Source organism: Akebia trifoliata, chromosome 8 (assembly GCF_017979445.1).
Source record: "Akebia trifoliata isolate Shusen 1 chromosome 8, ASM1797944v1, whole genome shotgun sequence".
Lineage (NCBI taxonomy): Eukaryota > Viridiplantae > Streptophyta > Magnoliopsida > Ranunculales > Lardizabalaceae > Akebia > Akebia trifoliata.
Genome location: NC_141382.1, coordinates 2956567 through 2977574, shown reverse-complemented (window position 1 = coordinate 2977574; position 21008 = coordinate 2956567). Strand labels below are relative to the sequence as shown.

The 21008-nt window shown below is 35.2% G+C and overlaps 2 protein-coding genes across 2 annotated transcripts in view; both read right to left on the bottom strand.

Moving 5' to 3' along the window:
* Positions 1–5720: 5720 nt before the first annotated feature.
* LOC147395460 (IQ domain-containing protein IQM3-like) lies at positions 5721–8923 on the bottom strand. The gene is made up of 9 exons (XM_086451809.1): positions 8546–8923; positions 8333–8447; positions 8148–8213; positions 7927–8015; positions 7554–7641; positions 7214–7360; positions 7014–7106; positions 6510–6611; positions 5721–6319 (listed from the first exon to the last, which is right to left on the bottom strand). The coding sequence occupies exons 1-9, from the start codon at positions 8830–8832 to the stop codon at positions 5840–5842; spliced, it is 1467 nt and encodes a 488-aa protein (XP_086307935.1). The 5' UTR covers positions 8833–8923; the 3' UTR covers positions 5721–5839.
* Positions 8924–18447: 9524 nt separating this feature from the next.
* LOC147395459 (DNA polymerase epsilon catalytic subunit A-like) overlaps positions 18448–21008 on the bottom strand; it is a 35533-nt gene continuing 32972 nt past the window's right edge. Inside the window, exons 48-49 of the mRNA XM_086450303.1 lie at positions 19955–20061; positions 18448–19625 (exon numbers count right to left, since the gene is read on the bottom strand). Of these exons, the coding sequence (XP_086306429.1) occupies positions 19265–19625; positions 19955–20061 (468 nt within the window). The 3' untranslated portion in view covers positions 18448–19264. The remainder of the gene's footprint in view (positions 19626–19954; positions 20062–21008) is intronic.

Genomic DNA, 21008 nt, shown 5'->3' with positions numbered 1-21008 from the left:
TATCTTCATCGAATTACTCTCCACACCCACCATCTTCTCCACAACCCATCGAACAAAAAACACACTTCTTCTCTCTCTTTTCATATTTATCTCTTTTTAAGTTTTGTGAGAGGTTGAATCAATGAAGATTAAATATTCTTCTTTCAAAAATCTTTTTTTATTTTACTTTTTTGTATTTAATCATTAAAGAAGATGGAAAAATACTATTAAAATCTTCAAAAATGAAGATTTTGGAATTTTTTTTCAGTTATGTTCAATAGGTTCAGATTGTACTTCTTTTCGCAAATTCAATTGGTACATACTGAACATTACAAAACCCTTTTTTATGGGAGTTTATAGAATTAAAAGTTTCTCGTGTAATCCTAACACCTTCAATCGTTATCTACCGAATTTATTTAGTAATGTTCGATGGAAAACTATGTTTGATAAGATACTTATTGAATGTTCTTAGACAAGTTTGGTTTGAACTTACAAAACAATATCTATCAAAGAATCTATAAGTGCTTCAGTAGGTTACCACTGAAATGGTTGTGTTCAGTATGAACCTACCAAACATAATTATAAAAAAACTTATAGTTCTTCGATTCAAAATCGTCGTTTTTAAAGGTTGTAATGGTGGTTTTCCATCTTCTTTGATGACTAAATGGAAAAAATAAAAAGTAAAATAAAAATAAAAAATTTAAAAGACAAAAAAAATTCTAAATGCAATATCCATTGATTCAATCTCTCACAAACTCAAAAGGAAACGAATTTGAAGAAGTACAAGAAGATTGAATGAGAGAGAGAGAGTGGTAGATGGTAGAGAAAGAGAGAATGGATGCAGAAGATGGGTTGGATTTTTTCGATCGATAGATGGCGAATATGGTAGGTGTATGGAGAAGGGTAAAAATGTAACTTTCTATTTTTTTAAACTTAAGTGGGCCCAGAGAGCGTATTTGGTGGGCACGAGCAGCACGTCCCTTAGTTTTTTCACTCTTTTGAATGAGTATTGTGAATATTTTAATATGTATATAAACGAATTTTTGAAAGTTTTCTAGAGTGTTGACCTCGAATTATACCCAAACTGCTCTCATATCACACTTTTGACGTTCTTCAAAATTTTACCCAATTTTTAAACAAACTACAAAATGTATATTCTGAATCATACTCAAATTAATTCATAACCATTTTTCGCCCTACACCGAGTTGCTAACCATGTGAAGGACAACATAAAGTGGGTGTCATTTGGTTTAGGAATTATTGAAAAAAGAGTGAAAATGGAAAACTACATGTTTGTTGCCATTTAAAAGAGTGATTTGGAAATTGTAGAAACTAAGCAGTAAAAAATGGTAAAAAAATATTAGCTGCTTCTTGTAAAAGCAAGAAGCCAGAAATGGGTTGAATCATTTTTTTCATATTTGGACAGCTTTTGACTTCTCACTGAACTTAATCTGCCTGGCCTAATCTCTCTAGCCATATTAGAGACAAGGACAAGGTCATTCCAGAGAAGCTTTATAGCTTTGTTGGATCAGATGTTGGTCGAAGACACAAGCCAAAACACATATAAACGTGTTCTAGTATTTTGAGAATATGTTGGTGTCTAGATGGGCAAACAAAACCATGGCAGCATCATATGGGTTCATCATAAAAAAAATGGGATTAAATACATACAGTTCATCTTCTCATGGATGGATCATAAGGACATGTTATCGATGCCATGCTCTCGTTCCATTATGTTGGATGAAGTGTAACGCAACATAGATTCTGTGGAGGATATTTCTCACTAGGAACTGAGGGGGTGACACGTGGCACCTAGGGATTTGAGTTTGGCATGGATATACGAGAGTAAGCTCGGTAGAAAGTATAAAATATGTACGAGATACGTCCCAAAATCCCCTTCTAAGTTGGAGAAGGGTAAAATCGGTAGTGGGATCCAATTAAGTCCTAAAGTCTCATCTCTATATATATAGATGGACAAATGAGCTAAAGGGGATGATTTTCTCCTCTCTCCAAATTTCACTTATTTTTTGTACTAAATCTCTGTCTAGGGCGTCGGAGTGATGTCATTGCAGGCACACCTAAGAGAACAAGGAGAGGGGATCGCGAGGTCGCGACACATATCTCAAAGTAGAGCGAAAATCCGCATCTACAATTGACGCCGTCTGTGAGAACTCGAATATGAACCACGATTTCACAAAATGGGGTTAATTGACGGGGGAAGATTTTGAAAAGTGGTTGCTGTGTCCGGGAGAAACATAAAAAAAGTCGTTTTTGATAATTTGTATGGTGATCCACCTTTTAAATCGAAGAAAAACGTAGAAACAGAGAGAGAAGATGTCTTCAACAAGAACACCATTGTTGGAATCTGAAGGAGAAGAGAGAAAGAGTGGAGGGTGGAAGAAGAAGGTTTTGGATTTAGAGGAGGCCAAGCATCAAGTCTTCTTCTCTACACCTATGATCATCACCAATCTTTCTTATTACTCTATCACCTTAGTATCTGTCATGTTTGCTGGTCACCTTGGTCAGCTTGAACTGGCTTCCTCTACTCTTGCTAACTCTTGGGCTACTGTCACTGGTTTTGCTCTTATGGAATCAAGGAAGAAGTGATAGAAAATTGGTTGGAATTTTTGTTGTCTTTGTTCTACCTCTATAGGTTTTGAGGAAGTTTTATCTGTTAGAGGTACTTGAACTGCTTTTTGTAATGTTATAATCTGCTATTGAGTTAGTTGGTTTTGGACCGAATCGACTAGAATCGATTTGTGCCCAACATCTTGGAATAGGATTTAATACCGAATTACAAATCAATGGGTAATGATGGAGGGTGATTTATCCCAACCCCATCGTTGGTAGTGCTGCGAACGATGAATCAAACACGTTGGTAGACTAACCTTCGGACTTCTTGTGGAGCTTCAACTTGAGAGGTCGAAGACGTAGGCATCGGCATTTTCTTTCTTCTATCTATAAGATCTGCCTGCTAGAGAAGAGGTAGCCATTAATGGCGGTTTCCAACCTTGGTGACTTCATCTACAAGGAAAGCTGAAGCAATGATATCATCAGGATTTATGGCCAAATTATGGGAAATGTGTTAAGGAGTGGTACAGTGAATCAATGACGTGCAGGTACTTTTATTTACCTCTTATTTAAAGCTTTTTGAATGGTAAGTAGAAAACAAAAAAAAAAAGAGTGGAAGTCGGTTTGATGTATACAGCTCATCAAGAGTTGATGAGTGATACTATGATGCATCCACATCAATTGTTGATGTTCTTTAAAATCAGTAACCATTTAGCAAATCAAGCAGAAGTATAAAAAATTGCTTAAAGTGGGAATTGGGTTTGGATTTGGTGCATTGATTATACATCACTTTTGTATGGAAATCTCTTCTTAATATTGGAAGAGGAAAGTGAGGTCAGTGGTTAAAGAATATTGGGGTGTGGGCACATTTTCTATAATAAAAAAACGGGGGGGGGGGGGGGGGGGGGGGGGGGGGGAATGATTTTAAATCTAATATAGGACTCCTAATTCCCACCAAATCGCATTGAGTTACTTAATTGTTGACTCAATCAAGTCAATCAACATATTGTGCCGCCCATAGTAAGGTGCCACGTGACCCAATTTATCTCTCGAGTTAATTCAACATAAGAGTGACTCGGGGGGTTAAGTGCAAGCTCGACTCAAGAGTCAAATTTTAGGACTTTGATCGAGCAGAGTGATGTAATTTGAAGACTTAACCCGGATCCGACTTACCAAATCGTATGGTATAAGTAGAGTCGTAATATAAAGGTAAGGGGTTTGCATCAAATGTTATGTTGATGGTCGTCAGGATCCAATTAAGTTAGTAAAATGGTATAAATTGGGGGCTTAACTAAGCCCGACATGCCGAGTCACTAGACTCCAATGAATTGAATTTAATTTTGATCGAGACAAGGTGACTCCATCGAATAGTGTAACGAATAATTAGGAATTCATCCAAGTCAAATAGCTCAATGGATTATGGGAAAATCTGTGTGGGGGTTCAATTTAACCCCGACTCACCGAGTCATATGGGAAACCAACCCCAACTCACTAACATCGACTCAACGAACCGAGTGGGTTTGACTTAAGAGATTGATTTATAAATTAGATTCGGTCAAACCACATTGTTTTAAGCAATGACGTAGATCGACAACATTGGATTGAGAACTAATTGCCTTATTAGTTTATGCAATTATTATTGTTGCATGTCTACTGTTACTTTAAAGATGAAGGAAGCAGAAGAACTTGACACACACCCGACTCATATGGGGAGTCCAGTTCATATCCTAAGTCGGTCGTACAGAACCACTTAGTGCCATACCCGACTCATATGGGGAGTCCGGTCTATATCCTAAGTCGGTCGTACGGGACCACTTAGTGCCACACCCGACTCATATAGGGAGTCCGGTCCATATCCTAAGTCGGTTGTACGGGACCACTTAGTGCAAAATCCGACCGTTGGGGGTCGACCTACAAAGAAAGCCTTGGCCCATCAGGAGAGCCGAGCCCGATCTGGGACTTCGATCGGTTATTCTATCATTTATCAAAGCCTTGGCCTATCAGGGGAGCCGTGCCCGATCTGGGACTTCGATCAGTTATTCTATCATTTATCAAAGCCTTGGCCTATCAGGGAAGCCGAGCCCGATCTGGGACTTCAATCGGTCATTCTATCATTTATCAAAGCCTTGGCCCATCAGGGGAGTCGAGCTCGATCTGGGACTTCGATCGGTTATTCTATTATTTATCAAAGTCTTGGATCGTTCTGGGATCCAAGCCCGATCTGGGATTTTAGTCGGTTTATCTATTATTTATCAAAACCTGGGAGTCGAGCCTGATCTGGGACTTCGATCGGTCATTCTATCATTTATCAAAGTTCTGGCCTATCAGGGGAGCCGAGCCCGATCTGGGACTTTGGTCGGTTCTTCTATTATTTAACGAAAATCCTGACTCGTGAGAAGAGCAAATCTCGACCGTAAGGGGGTCGGCACACAACGAAAATCTTGGCGAGTGAAGGGAACCAAGTCCGATCAATGAGGGTCGGGTTAACTCATCTGTGTTTTTATATATATATATATATATATATATAACAATTGGTTCATAAAGGCAAGTCCATCCCTTAGGGGTGGGTTAAATTGATTCATGTTCCAAACCCGACCATAGGGGGTTATATCTATTGGTTTTGAAGATCAGGTTTATGATGGCACCAAGCGCAGTTAATAATCAGAAAATGACAATTTATGGGGTGCGTGACCACGTGTCACATAGTACCATTCATTTATTCTCGGGCGCTCGGACTAAAAGTCCAAACCCCCGAGAGAGGGTATTGTAAAGGATATTTCTCACTAGGAACTGAGGGGGTGACACGTGGCACCTAGGGATTCGAGCTTGGCATGGATATACTAGAGTAAGCTCGGTAGAAAGTACAAAATATGTACGAGATACGTCCCAAAATCCCCTTCTAAGTTGTAGAAGGGTAAAATCGGTAGTGGAATTCAATTAAGTCCTAAAGTCTCATCTCTATATATATAGATGGACAAATGAGCTAAAGGAGATGATTTTCTCCTCTCCAAACTTCACTTATTCTTTTTACTAAATCTCTGACTTGTGCGTCGGAATGGTGTCATTGCAGGCACACCTAGGAGAACAAGGAGAGGGGATCGCAAGGTCGCGACACATATCTCAAAGTAGAGCGAAAATCCGCATCTACAGATTCCTTCACTTATAATACATTGACCTTTCGAAATGTTTTATTGATTTAACTGATAATAAAAAAAGAAACAAGGAAATCACTTGCAGGGAAGGCATCCATGAGGTAGGAATGCTTACACTACAGACACATTAAAGGCGGTCAAATGGGACACGAGGCCTGGGAAACAAGCCCACCAAGCCGTCGAGAAGCCGATGGTGTGGCAGAAACCCTCGATGAGAGGTTCATGAACTCCAGGGCTTGTACCCTCAGTTCCAGAGGATAGTCTGCAACACACCCAATTCTTGGACCAGCGCCCGTTGACCATTTTAGTGATAGTTGATGCCCCAACTGGTACGAACTTGCAGCCTTCTTGGAATTGATCCTCTTCAGCATTGCTTTCTTAGGCACCTCTGCTCTTGGGCTCTGAAGCCCACCAGATAAGGTCCTTTGGTAACTGCCTCTGATTTCAGTTTGGACAACATCAGTTGGCTCGAAGGGTTCGGAGAGTTCGTCTCTCTCTACTTCTCTGGGAATTTCAAGCTGTGGAGGTTCAGGAACGATTAGGGTTCCATTTGCACTCTCCCTTGGCATCAATTTCTTCTCTTCGTAATGGTCATAATCATCAGTGGGAGAGGGTCTCTGTCAAACAATAGACATGAACTCAGGATTAAAGAATATAGACACACCCTCAGGCAAATGTTGGTGATGCTACACAAGTTAGGATTATCATAAGTGGCACAAAGGGTTGATTAAACCCATTTCATGACCCAAATTCTTAAAATGAAATGCTAGGTCAAAGATTGATGAGATTAAATGGTGAACAACATACCTCAACGTCATCGATGTTGACTCCATTCTCCTCGAGGAAGCTCAATAAGCTTCCAAGGTTCTCATTAGTTGGGCGATAATGTCCACTGTACGCCGAAATAGACTGCAATCCAAGGAAGCATTCAAGGATCAGACACAATAGAGATAAACTTTAGACTCAACTTCATTTTGGCTTTGTAATTAAGCGAAATTTGATACCATCTACATCAGCCTTAAAGGCCTCTTTCTTTCAATTGGGAGTTAAATTCTTGGTTCAACTAGAAATGATCAATGCAATGTAAATTTGCTAAACACGGATTTCAGATCTCACTTGGCTACAGCTCGGAAAAAGGTCTACAATCTTGAATTTCTCAAAACTGAGTAGGATTCTAGTTTGAATGACATAGGCCCCATCCCACTACCCACACCTACACACCTGACTCTTCCCAAAATTTCCATTTTACAAAGTTGAAAAATTAATCAGAGAAACTATACAGCTATGAATCCATAACTCTAAGTTATATACCTTAAGTACTCCATCCACTGCAACTAGTCTTCCAGCCGCTAAAGTAGCCCCTCCCGCAAGAAAGCTGGAATGATGAAATTTACCCTTCTTTTTCTGAGTAGCATTAACACAATATTAGTCTCCAGGACATACAGAAGCAACACAGAACATACGAGAACGATTGTCAAACAAATGGTTGTCTTGCCCATTTTAGTTCTTACCTCGCCAGCGTAGAGTTTCTTAAAGGTACACATCACAAAAATCCATTTTGTCCCTTTGGATCCTATAGTTGTATCCATAAGTTCTCCAGTTTGTTTGTGAACAATTTTCCCTTCTTGGACTATGTATTCAAAATGCTCTCTTTCTTGCTGATGATTTCATTAAAGAGTGATCACAAAAGCGAACATACATGTTAGGATCACAAACCTTGCAATTAGCACTTGAAAATGTGGTGCCCTAAAAGAAAGAAATGTTAATTGCAGTGCTTCATTAAACTAGATTGCAATATATGTTACTAAGAGTTCATATTTTTTTTAATCTCTAGAACAATAAAGAACATACAGGTCCGAGATACTTGATGCAATTTTTTCGAAGCTTTGCTCTTGGGCACTCTTGGATATCAACCTCTCTGCCATCTCCAATGTCCAACCTGCACAAAGCAAGATCTTTTACATTACCGATCAAAAAAAAAAAGATCATTTACATTAGAAATACTTCCAACCATATCAACATCAGCATTGGATGGGAATTATGAACTAATGGTGCAAAAGCCAAATTACCCAATCAAAGCTACTTATCTGCCCTTTTTAAGGATTTTTTTTTTTTTTCAAGAATCTCTCATACCCTAGACAGTTTATTCAGTTATAAAAGGTGACAACGCAAAGAAATCCCATTTTTTAAGGTCTGCCTATAAACCCTTAATGCATGGACTCACCAGTAGAAGAATGGCTGGCCAGCATCCCCATTACGCCAAACATCATAATAAGAGTGCAAGTCGTGCCCATATCGGTGGCGGGGATCGATCTACAGTTAAAAAATAAAACAAAATAAAATCATTTTCAGTATAAACATAAGAATTTTCAGGGGAATACTAAGAACAGATTCAATTCTAATTTTCAGAAAATAAAAAAACAGTGTCTTGAAAGTGGTAATTACAGCTTCAATCCAGTGCTGGAAAGCTAGTTTCTTAGCTTTGGCGTCTCGAGATAAGCCCTTACCAACCTGCCAAATAGTGAACAAGACCATCGTGATCGATTTGAAGAAAAATCACGTTTTTTTTTACATAAAAACAAGAAAATAAAGATAAAGCATGTAATCAACAACAATGAAACCGAACTCACCTTGGAAGCATTGTAGCCGATTCGATACCAACGTTTAGCATTAGTCTCTGGTTTCAAGTGATCGAAGAAGGAAGTTGTACTGAGGTTCAGTCCAGCGTAATCGATCGCTTGCCACCTTTATCAAAATTAAATAGAACAAATTACAGAGAGACTTAAAAGAGAGAGAGAGAGAGAGAGAGAGAGAGAGAGAGAGAGAGAGAGAGAGAGACTTACCAAAGCTCTTCAGCAACAACAGCCGAATCTGCTAACCTGCGCCGAGTGCGGTAGCTCCTGTAAACTTTCTGCATCTTAACGGCAGCTGTCGATTCAGAACTCGTACCTTTCTGATTGTTAATCTCCATACATTTCTCTTCTGGAATCAAAACTACAGCATGTTCGTTAATCGCGTAGTTCGGAGCTTCGATCTCTGTCGATTCGACCTCGACATGAAAAGCAAAAGGAAATGAGGAGGGTGTCGACGGTAGATCGAAGTTCTGAAGAGTTTGAGTTCCGACCTCCATTAAAGCACCAGTTTAAGGTTTCCGGTTTTCAAGAACAAACCCTAGAAATTTGCAGAGAGAGAGAGAGAGAGAGATCTTGGTGAATGTCTCAAGCAGTCGAGTATCGATTTATTTATAACTTTATAAAATAAATAATTTTTTTTTCCTTTATTATTATTATTATTATTTTAAATAGTGGCTTCCGTGACCACGAGTTTATTTCATGGACAGAATGGTGACGAAGACGAAGACAGTGGGCCCCACACAGAAGTCAAGTCACTGACTGAGTCAGTGCGCATGTATACTGAGAAAAACTTTGCTATAATTTTGGTTAAATAAAGTTTGATATTCATCACCACGTGGCATAGATATTCGTAAGCTTTTTGATGGACCTACGTATCAAAACATTACTGGATATTATTTATTGATGAGAAGTCCTTAAATTCAATGGCTAGAAATAATCACGATAATTTTTAGTATGCTAGGTGGCAATTTTTTAATGGAAGTCATCAATCTTTTCTACAACGAAGGTAGAGCACAGCTTTGCTTCTCTTCGTGTTTTGCGAATTGGTCTGTGCTGAAATTACTAAACAACCATTAACTAATCTACCAACCTTAATAAAGAATATAATATGATAATTTATGCTTATGAAGGATTCAAAGGTGGCGGCCAGTGCATCTTCCGAGCACTTGATTAGTGTCTTTAGGTTAAGATCCAACTCAAAATCTGGCATGGAATCTAATACTTCATTAATTTACTATAGAAAATATAGAATAAGATGTGAAACATATTTTTCATACTATAAGAAAAAATTTATAAGATTTTATTGAGATGAATAATGCAGATTGAAAGTAATACTCAGAGGTGGTGAAGCATCCAACTCATGGACTTCAGCCCTCTATTGAAACTTACTGATAAGGCGACTTCCTCTTGTTTGCTTGGGTACCCTATCATCATGATAGGCTTGAACGACAAAGAAAGTTTGACACGAACTTTTTTTCTCCGAAGAAAGATGGGGTAAGTGGATATGCCTCCGACTTTTTAGAAATGATATTTTTGTGATGCTTGCTGGGAGACTACCAGTCTGACTCTGATAGTTACTAAGAAAGCAAGGCTGAATTCGCCTACCAAAAGTGAACTAATTGGAGTGACCTCAAGATTGTATCTCACATTGTACTTTTCTGACGTGAAATTGTGTAAGATTCAAAGCATTTATGATTCTTACACATTTTGACGTCAAGAAAGTGCAATGTGAGGTACAATCTTGAGCTCACTCCAACATGACTCTATTAAGATTAATTATGATGTATAAAATTGAATGGTAAAGATAAAAAGTATCATGTAAATAAATTGAATATAATAAATAGATAAGTGGAAAGATTAAGAAATTATTAGTGATAAGCTAAGAGAAAAACAACTAAGATGATTAGAGTATAAAAATTTTAATTTTAATTTTAATTAAAAGAAACAATCAAATTGAAGAATCTAAAAAGACAAATTAAAAATAAATGGAATAGTAAAAGCATATATGAATTCACTTTCATTAATAAAAGACTTGACTATGTACAAAATGAAATGGATGGGCAAGTTTAATCTAAACCCAAAACTTTTAGAAAAAGCATTGTTGTTGTTGTTGTTATTATTGTTGTTCAATATTGTTTATAAATAGCGATTTATCTTTAAATATAGAAAGATTGATCGATAACAATGTAGCTCATAGAAATAGTACATGATAATTTGAATCATACTTTTTTTATTTTTTTGGATAACCGAGTATCCATGTAGACAGTGGATCGGGCTTGTATCTGGGCTTTGTCCAATTCATAGACCATGATCTTATCCAAGGACTAATCTCGGAGCACGTGCAACGCTCACAAATCACACGTACCTAGTAAGTGAGAGTGCGTCCATGCGAGTGGCCCTTGAGAAGTTAATGCTCATACTAAGTATCGAACTCACGAACCACAGGCATCAAAGATGATTGAAATAACTATATGTATAGAGATCGAAAGAAGATCAACAATAGCACCAATAAGATCATAAAGTTTTTGTACATCTCTAATTAAAATTATAAAAGGGTGATAAATAGGATGAAAATGACTTGAACAAAAGTAATATTAAGACGACTAGTAATATACAGCTTTTGTACTTGAAAATATTGTTGGGTGCATTTCTATAAGGATAGCGATTGCAAAATTTGTCATTTGGTAGGAGCATTTATGAGGTACTATTTGATAATCAATTTCTTTGGACATTGAGTGAATTATTCAAAAAATAGCACCTTTTGTTTATAGAAACATATGATATTTTATTCATTAGCCATACATACAAAAAAAAAAGTATTATTGACCAAAATTATCTTAATTTGAAGTTGAAATACGTCAACTTCTCGCAGATATTGAAAATAGGGAGTTGGTGTGGACAACTCCTTTACGCGTAATTTTAAGTTACGTGTTTGACATGAGATGCTCAGGTCTATTACTAATGGTAATTAAATTCAAATTAAACACTTTTAAACATCAAAAGCATTTTCTTGGCACCTTCCCAAACGTAAATGCCATCAAATTAATTTCATGAAATAAGTGACTTTTGACTGAAAGAAACTTTACAAGGTAAAAACCTCATTAAAATTGAGTGGAGTATAGTTTCATTAAGGGAAATATTTCAAAGACATCCATTAAAGTCATCTCGTTATGATGACAATCAAATTCATCTTTTTAACTCACTTTGGCATGTTTCATGTGGAGGACTATTAACTCTTTTTGGGGTTCGCAGTAGGTCAAAAATGACCCAAATAAAATATTTGACTGATATGTGCAAGAGAGAAAATTAAAAATAAAATAGAAATAACCTCGTAAGAACATTTCAAATAAAAACAATAATTTTTAGAACTCGTGAGCTGACCTTTAACACATCCTAACTTACCATGGAATTGGTCTGAGCTTTAAGGTACATTTTATCTCTTTTGAATTAGGTTAGGATTCAAGGAAGCTCGGTTGGGATTCATCCATTGATCACCATAGTATTCATGATAAAACTTAGACAAGTCCCACCCTTAAGCGCCACTCGCATGGATTTACCCCAAAACCCGATGATGCATGTTGGGGGAAGGAACTCCACCTCCCCAAGTATTAGTCAATTGGTCTGAGAGGCTGCGACATCTCAATTAAAAAGAATAAATATATTGATTTTTATTCATTATAAAACATTATATATAATTAGATAAAGAATAATTATTTTTTAACGCCCTCCTCTAACACGTGCCCCCTGACGCAGCATGTGCTAGAATTATAAATTATTTTCCTTGGGATACACACAACTATACAAATTTATAAGAATGTACAATTGTGAATCTTGAGGGGAAAATCTATGGTTCAAGCTCATGCCATGTCAGGAGCGTGTGTCAAAAAATATCAACTCTTGAATAAATCGATTGAACTTTTGATCCAACTCGATGCATTTTCAAGTAGAATCGGTGAGATATATAGACAAGTTAGTCTCATAAAGTTTTTAAAAAATGGTTGAAATTAGTGATGTACTTTCACATAAAGACAACCGCTATACTCTAAAGGCTATTAGAAAATTATTTTTAATAAAATTCTAAAAATAAATAATGTTGAAAATAGCTAAATGAATAAGTTGGATCATCAAACCTCACCTACTTAGTTAGTTGGCACCTTCAAAGTTTTACCAAACATCAATTACACGGCATTTGCTGTTACTTTATTTTACATGAATCCCACGAGAGTGACAAAACTTGTTTTCCCAGAAATTGTTTAGTATTCAAACCTCAAAAAGTTTCCAAAAGGCATGTTAAGAGTCTTGCAAATTGTAACCTTCCATGTGAAACGACTAGAAGTCAAATATTTGAACATTATTCATTCTTGAGATTCGTGACAGTGACTCTCGAGAACCCATACAAAACAAAGACCAGAGATGATGGTTAAGGTAGAGGCGTCAATTGACTTGGTCTTTTGTAATTGGAAAAATTACTCAATGCACCTTGTGAGAGGGATTTCTTTCTAAACACCCCCTTACTTTTGAGTGGTATTTTGATGACTCACTGAGTGAAGAAAATTATTCTTATTGAGAATTCTTGGATGTCGGTCCATTGGATTTATATAGATTCAAAATATCCATGAATATGGAAATATACTAAATCAATCTAATATAATATACTTAATTGATCATAATTGATGCAAATATAAGATTTGCAAGATATGTGATGAGATATATCATGCACATTATTAATTATAATGCATACACCTTATCTCTATCACCCTTTTACAATTGTATGATCCTCTAAAGAAATACTATGCAATTGATTATTTAAAATATTAGTCCTCAATCTCGTAAAGAAGTTGATAATAGATAGTCGCAAATGTTCAGTCATGCTTGATGGTGGTTATCGTTTGTCTATGAAGTCCATCATTGTCGCATCTCGCTTATTTTGAGTCTGCCAGAATCGATGACATACTAGATCAAGTCTATCATAATCTCTCTCAAAAACATACAAATTATGATTGTGTGGCTAAAATAGAAAATATCTTATTAAAGATATTTAAATAAAATGATATTTGAAATCATGAGACAGAAGTGAATGGAGTAGGGAGGTTATAAAGATATAGAGCAAGGCTTAAGGTTTATTGAAAATAACAATAGTAATAATAATAGAGGAAAAAAAAAGAATTTAAGTTTGACGATAGTGATGGCAATGACACCATCACCAAAGAACGGTGTACCAAGATCGAGCTTTCAGTAGAGCTTAAGGTCTGATACCATGAATAAAATGATTCTTATTGATAATTCTTGAATGTTGATTACATATCTATATTCAAAATATACATGAATATGATAAGATATTCAATCAATCTAATATAATATACTTAATTGATCCTAATCGATGCAAATCTATAATAAGATTTGCAAGATATATGATGAGATAAACCATAGCATTGATATAGTGTATCTCATGCACATTATTATAATGTACACAGTTTATCTCTATCATTGAGTAAATATGTTCTTTCTTAACCCCCTCCTCCTTATCTCTCATTTAATAGCTAAAATAAAATTTTCTCACATCTTCTAACTTACCTAAGTTTTTCAATTGAAATTACAATATATTCTAACAATTTGTGATGGTAAATGACGACTAGAGAATGATGCACTTATTATTTCAAATTGGAGTTAACTTTTGATCTATTTCGACGATTTGTGATAATAGATAGAAAAGGACATACTTATAATTTTTAGGATTTAATCGAAATATTTGATCTAAGTGTCAATTTTACTGAAACATCGATCTCGATAATTTTGATTGTCCAAGCCCAACACTGGATAAATCTTTCAGATATTCCAAATACTTAGTATAACAATGGCAAAACAAATATTAATATTAAATGTTACATTTTGATTAAGATCGGAGATGGATAAATAATATTAATTATATTGAAACATTTTATCGAAGTATTCATTTCAACATTATTATGGATGCTTTTTGGCCATTTTGAAAAGATCTATCCAACGTCGAACTTGAAAAAATGAAAAATCAAAATCATCGCTCTATTGAATTTCAAGTTATTTGAACTAAAAATTGATATTACTAACTCGCTGAGTTAACTTGGCAAATCATGCCTCAAGTCATCAATTCGATCGAATAAACTCAAAAATGCACCTGGTCAAGTCATAAAGTTAATCAACTTATTCGGTTACATAAAATAATTTGCGGGGAACAAAAATTAAATATTTTATCAATTTAAAAATTAAAAACTATTTTGATTATTTATAAATTTAACATATTTTGACTCAATTAGTCTGAAATCAATCACAAGTTATTGACTTCAGTCAACCTGACGAACAAGTCAAGTAGACATTTTGAGTTTTAAAATTATCGGGTTTTTTTTTTTCTGAGGTGGGGTAATCATTTTTCCACTAATTTTTCATTGACAATAAAAATATTTAAAGAAAAAAAAAATCTTGTCCTTTTATCCTTCAACCTTTCAATTCTATCTCCTTCAAACCAAAATCTCAAGAGAAAAACTCAAAAATTAATCCTAATTTAATTCTTAAGATTTTTTATCTCGATCAACATTCAAACCTTCAAAAAAGAATTATAGGATTTTTGAGGAAGCATAAGATGATGGACTTTTAGAAAGAAAAATCGAGGAATTTTTCTATAAGGTTGAGGACCACCTCGATATAAGTCAACAATAATCCATTGGTTGGAGAGTATGTAAATGACGAATTATTTTTGGGTTATTGGGAAAAAAACAAAGAATTTTTAAATAGAAGTTAAAAAAAAGGGGTATTTCGGTCATTTTAAGAATAATTAGCCTGAAAAATTCGTTGGGAGAAGTAGCAAGACAGATAAGATATGTGGGACATGATTGGGAATAAGGGTACATAAATCTATTGTCCTTTGTTCTTATTAAGATCTGTTTGGAATTGAGAAGAATAAGGGATCAAGACATGTAACTGATATAATAGTTGCCAAACAAGTCCTAAGAGTTTCTTGGAATTATTTTTTTTGCTTAATCTTGACCGTTGACCACCGACAAAGGAGAAGGAGGCAGGAAAGAACCTTGATTTCGATACACCTCTCTATTCAAGAAGAAAAAAATTCTTATTAATTTTCTTTTACAATCCCTACGCATCTTACTTTATTATTAACAAGGATAATGCCGAGGTAACGTTAAAATGTACATCGAGATGTGGTGGTGCACACATAATCATAGATTCTTTTCATCGAGATACAAGTGAAAAGCATCTATGTTGATTTATTTTCTTGATTCTTAATTACATGCAACCACCCTTCTATGATTTTTATATACAAAACAAGAGGAAAGTCTTAACTAGAGATAAAGCATCTCTCTTCTAAATCTAGTTCAAATATTAAATTAAGGAAAGAGCACATTTTGACATAAAATCACGATTGAAAAAGTATCTATGGTTCATATCCACTTTCACGTCAAAATGAGATATAAACTTAAAATCACTTCTGCATTATTCTTAAGGAAAATCTTAGAGAGGGACTTTGTTCATCACTGTGTATTTCACATTACTTGATGTGGTGATCATAGATGTGTTTTCTCAAGATACGAGTGAAAAGCATCTATGATTATGTGCACACCACCTCATTAGCACAGTGTGAAAAATGAAGCTGCCCTCCCTCCCGCCCGCCCGCCCATGACTAGCACACATTAAATTGCATTAAATATACCTTAGGAACATGCACCTAAGGGTATTTTTTTATCAAAAACAAAAATTTTGAGAGCAATTTCAGTACAAAAATCAAATCACAAAGTGTATTTAATGCACTTTACTGTATGCCCTTAGGGCGCATGTTAACAAAATCCTGAAATAAATTGATGTATTACAACACACCTTATTACTAATATACTATCTCTGACTTTTTCGATCCCATCCCACAATCGCATGTTCCTTTTTTAATAAGGAACAAATCATTGGTTACACATCAGTAGTGACAGGACTAGGAGCTCGACCGCCAAAGCCTTAACACTCAAATTCTACTTTGGGGAGACAAGAGTCTCTAGGGTCATAAATGCTTTTAAAATTATATACCCTAATATTTATCAAAGAATAATGTTGAAGTGACCTCAAGTTTGTACCTCATCTCTCACTTTCCTTGACGTGGAAGTGTAAAGGAACCATAGATACTTTAGGTCACTCAAACACGACTCTTTATTAAATTATCGTTAAAATATTTTATCGACATTTTATCCCAAATAGTTTCTTTATTTGTTGATTTTTCAACATTTCAAATTTTTGTTCCTCCAATCCATTTTGCCCAAAACCATATCTTTTATTATTTAAATTAAACTTATATACGTTTTCACTATTTTTATTCAGGTTTTTTAGATCTTTCTTTTGCTCTTTTAAAATCTTCAATTACCGATCTTACAATCAATCTTCATTGAATATAAAAATAGAGTTACTACAACCATATATATATATATATTTAAATATAAAATATATATAGGCCAAATTCTCTTGAAGCCAATTACAAGTTTTCATAATTTAATAAAAATGGATCAAGTCATTGAACAACAATATATATATATATATATATATATATATATATATATATATATATATATATATATATATAGTTTGTAAAAAGATTGAAATAATCCGTTTTTAAATTCAATAAAAATACCATTTTCCTATGCTTCAACTGAACAAACTAGAAATTTGTTTCTGCTCAAGAGAGTTCCTACACCCCTTACAATCAATCTCAGTCGACTTTCTCTTAGTTAATCACCTATTAGAGTTACTACAACATTTTTTTTCTTTCTATTTGATTATATTTAAAAATCAAATTTGGGTTAGGTAGTTTATTTTTATAATCATTATCTCTTGTACAAGCCTGGTTGTTAGCGGATGGTAGAATAATAATTGAATCCAACCGACTAATAGATTTCACCAATCAAATTAATTTTTCTTGGCCAAACATCTATTAATTAGTGAAACTTATAAGTGACATGACATGCAACTCCTACGTTTCCAAGATCTAGACTCTTTCGCCGACTGAATCATGACCATCTGCATTCCAGTCAATATTACCGATACCTCCAACATTTTTAAACTGATGACCTGCCCCTTGACCTTGGTTTTGTGTGAGAGACTAATATAAACTGACCTAAATGCCCTCATATTCAACCACTATATAAAACCCTTCTAAATTTATTTTTTTTTCTAGAAAATACTTTATCTATGTTTTCAGCCTTGTGATTCTATTTTCTTCAACCTTTAAACCTCAAGAACAAGATAGGGTTGTTACCCTTCTAAATTGTTATTTTTTTCTAGAAAATACTTTACCCATGTTTTCAGCCTTGTGATTGTATTTTCTTCAACCCTTAAACCTCAAGAACAAGATTGGGTTGTTACCCATCTAAATTTTTTTTTTTTCTAGAAAATACTTTACCCATGTTTTCAGCCTTGTGATTCTATTTTCTTCAACCTTTAAACCTCAAGAACAAATAGGGTTGTTGGAGAAGCATAAGGAAGACAAGGCCGTTCGGCAGGCTTAACTCATAGCCTGAGTGTGTGACCCTAAACATGAATCAAACCTGACCCAATTACTTAACGGGCCTAATAACACTAAGCAACCCAGAGCTTCAATAATGCAGGAATAAGATTCCATTGGTTTGGGCCTAGAAAGTTTGTAAATAAAATTTTCTTTTGGATACAGTTTTTTACAGACCACTTTTTCCTCAAAATTCTCTTAGAAAATTCTGCGTCTATATTTCATTTATATAGTACTGGATAATGAAACTTTCCTTATTGTAAACAAGTTTTTTCTGTGAAAATTACTAAGGATGCGTTTGATTGCGGATGGGAAAAAGGAGAGAAGTGTATTTTCCATGTAAAATTATTTGTTTGCTTGCTAGAAATTTCCTGAAAATTGAAATTCCAGACAATCAAGAAGACCCCACGGGCTCTTGAAAAAGGATGAGAAAATGAATTGCATTGGAAAATGTGATTTTCAGGCTATAACGTATTTCTCCTAGAATACTTTTTCCCACCCAGAACAATTTTTTTAATGAGGAAAATGATATCCCGCCCCACCCATAAAAAAAAAAATGTCACAGGATTACCACCACACCAAACTTTTCTGTTTTTAATTTCCAAAGTGCAACAAAACCTTCGAATTCATTTTCAACAGATTTCATTGTCCTGTGAAAATTTTCCCAAGGAATTCAATTTCCAAAGAAAAGAAATTCCTTGCAATTATAGAACCGAAACTTTTAAAAGGTTAAATACCAAAGTCAGATGAAATTGCATTCCAATGGAACATCTTTGTTGCAAATAAACTGATGGAAAATTATGAACATTTGATAACCTAGAAACGTTTTATATATAGCTTATTCAAGTAAAACCCACAAAAAAAAAAAAATAGTTATCCTTTGAAATGCTTTATAGTTTATACAATTTAATATACCTACATAGTTTATACAATGAAGCGAGGGTTCTAAAAGGATTAAAAAAATAAAAATAAGAAGGCTTCAGTCCAACCCAATACCCTTCCAAAACCCTCCCTTTGCCTAATACCATGCCTACTGTAAAATTTGATGGTAACAAATATACAACTCAATGAATCAGACAGTGAGATGATGAAAATCTTCAAATGAGAGATTAGCCCCAGCGAGGAGAAACCCATAGCACCTTACTGCCAACCTTTCGTCTGAGCTTGGGATCGCTTTAATCAACGGCCAAGAATTTTTATCTCAACTAATCTCTGTTATAATCACGATTGATGCCTGGATTGGGCACTAACTTATAGTAGTGAATGTGCGGAGCCAGGTTTGGACCATTATTGAACTTCAAGAATCCATGAAGTACACTCCTGGAGAAGTTGAAATTTTTGTTGGATAGTTATATTTAGGAAGACCTGCCTTTTACTGCGGAACTCAAGCACAGGTTGGACCGTTATTGAACTTCAAGAATCCATGAAGTACACTCCTGGAGAAGTTGAAATTTTTGTCGGATAGCTATATTTAGGAAGACCTGCATTTTACTGCGGAACTCGAACACATCTTCTTTGCACTTGAATGAGCCACCACACGTGCATTGTTCAGCTAAATGAGCAGCTTTCACTTGGTTGCATTTGAGGCACACAAGGTCCTGTACATGGTAGAGGCGTTCTCTTTGACGAACTATTTGAAAAAGAGCATTCTCCATTACCCCACGATCGTAAGGCTGCCCGCACTGGGGCATGGCACAACGCCACTCTTGGGCAAGTAAAGCTGAGTCACGGCATAAATCTAGGTCTCTGCAATCATTGCAGTAGCTACAAACAGAATTACGTGGTTTAATCAATTTTCTAAAAGGTTAGCAATTCAACCCGAAAGGAAAAAAAAAAAAAAGACTTGATTGACGAAGGTAGAAGAAAGTAAGGGCTTTGGTTTAGAAGAAAGAGTTGGAGTGCGCCTGAACAGAGTTCAACAACTACCGCCAGTCCACCCAACTCACCAACCCAAACACCACCAGTCCACCAGGATGACTAGTAATGAAATTATAATAAATCTACACTTTGTTCTATTTGTTTTTATTATTAATAACTTTCTTTATCCTTCAATTGGTCAAAGACAATATAAAAATTTCCCAAGAATCTTTTACCTGCAAATTACATTTGGTAAGGTGAAAGACAGGCAAGGATTGCAAAACTCCGCTTCTGGATCGAACTCCCTCACACGAACATATTTTAACAGATTCTTCCTCATTACCTGTCGAATAGAAAATGCAAGTGGACCTATCAGTCCTTGAGACACTAGAACTCACAGAAGAGAAATTACAGCATGATCTTACGGTTTATCATAAATATTGGGTTCAACAACACGAATCCAATTCCACTCTGTTCTGGGCCAAAACTTTGGTCAGGCAATGTACTTCCTTTTTTTACTACTATTTGTGGCATGTTTGGCCTCCTGCCCTTTCCAGAGCCCTAAATTTGCTCCAAATCTACTCACTAGTGTCATCGGTATTCTTTGTATATGCCCAAACCATATCAAATGAATTCAATTTATTTTCTCTCCTATTTGAATTTTATGTGATCCATGAGCACCAACTGAACTAAAAGGAAAACTTTAGAAGACAAAAATTAGACCAGCCATGCTTCATGTATAGAATGACCAAATGGAAACAGATAAGAGGTAAGACTAAGAAAGAATAACTCCTTATTCCCTATTCCCATATGGACATTGTGGGCAATCTGGCTGTGGGCATCTATCTATCTATCTATCTATATATGTTTTGTAGCTGAGTGCTTGAGGTGAGGCACTGCATTAACCAAAGCTGTGACATGCAAACCTCAAGGAATACGGTGTAAACCTCATGAGAATGCACTTTTGATGGATAGATAATTATATAAAAATAAATAGCAAAGAACTCCAATAAAGAGAAAATCAAAGGAAAACAATCAAACAACAATTGAGAATTCATAATTTCACATTCTAAAGTTTGTGACCAAATCTTAAGTACACACTCATTAAATCAGAGTAAAATGAACCACATCCATAGTTTCATACTTCCAACTCTTTATCCCTCAAACAAAAGGTAACATTTAGGAATGTAAATACTACTTTAATAAAAAGCAGATGCATATGTTCAACATAAAGAGAGAATCGGAAATAGAGAAGAAAGAAAAAAAGAAAAAAAAATAGTGATGGAAGAA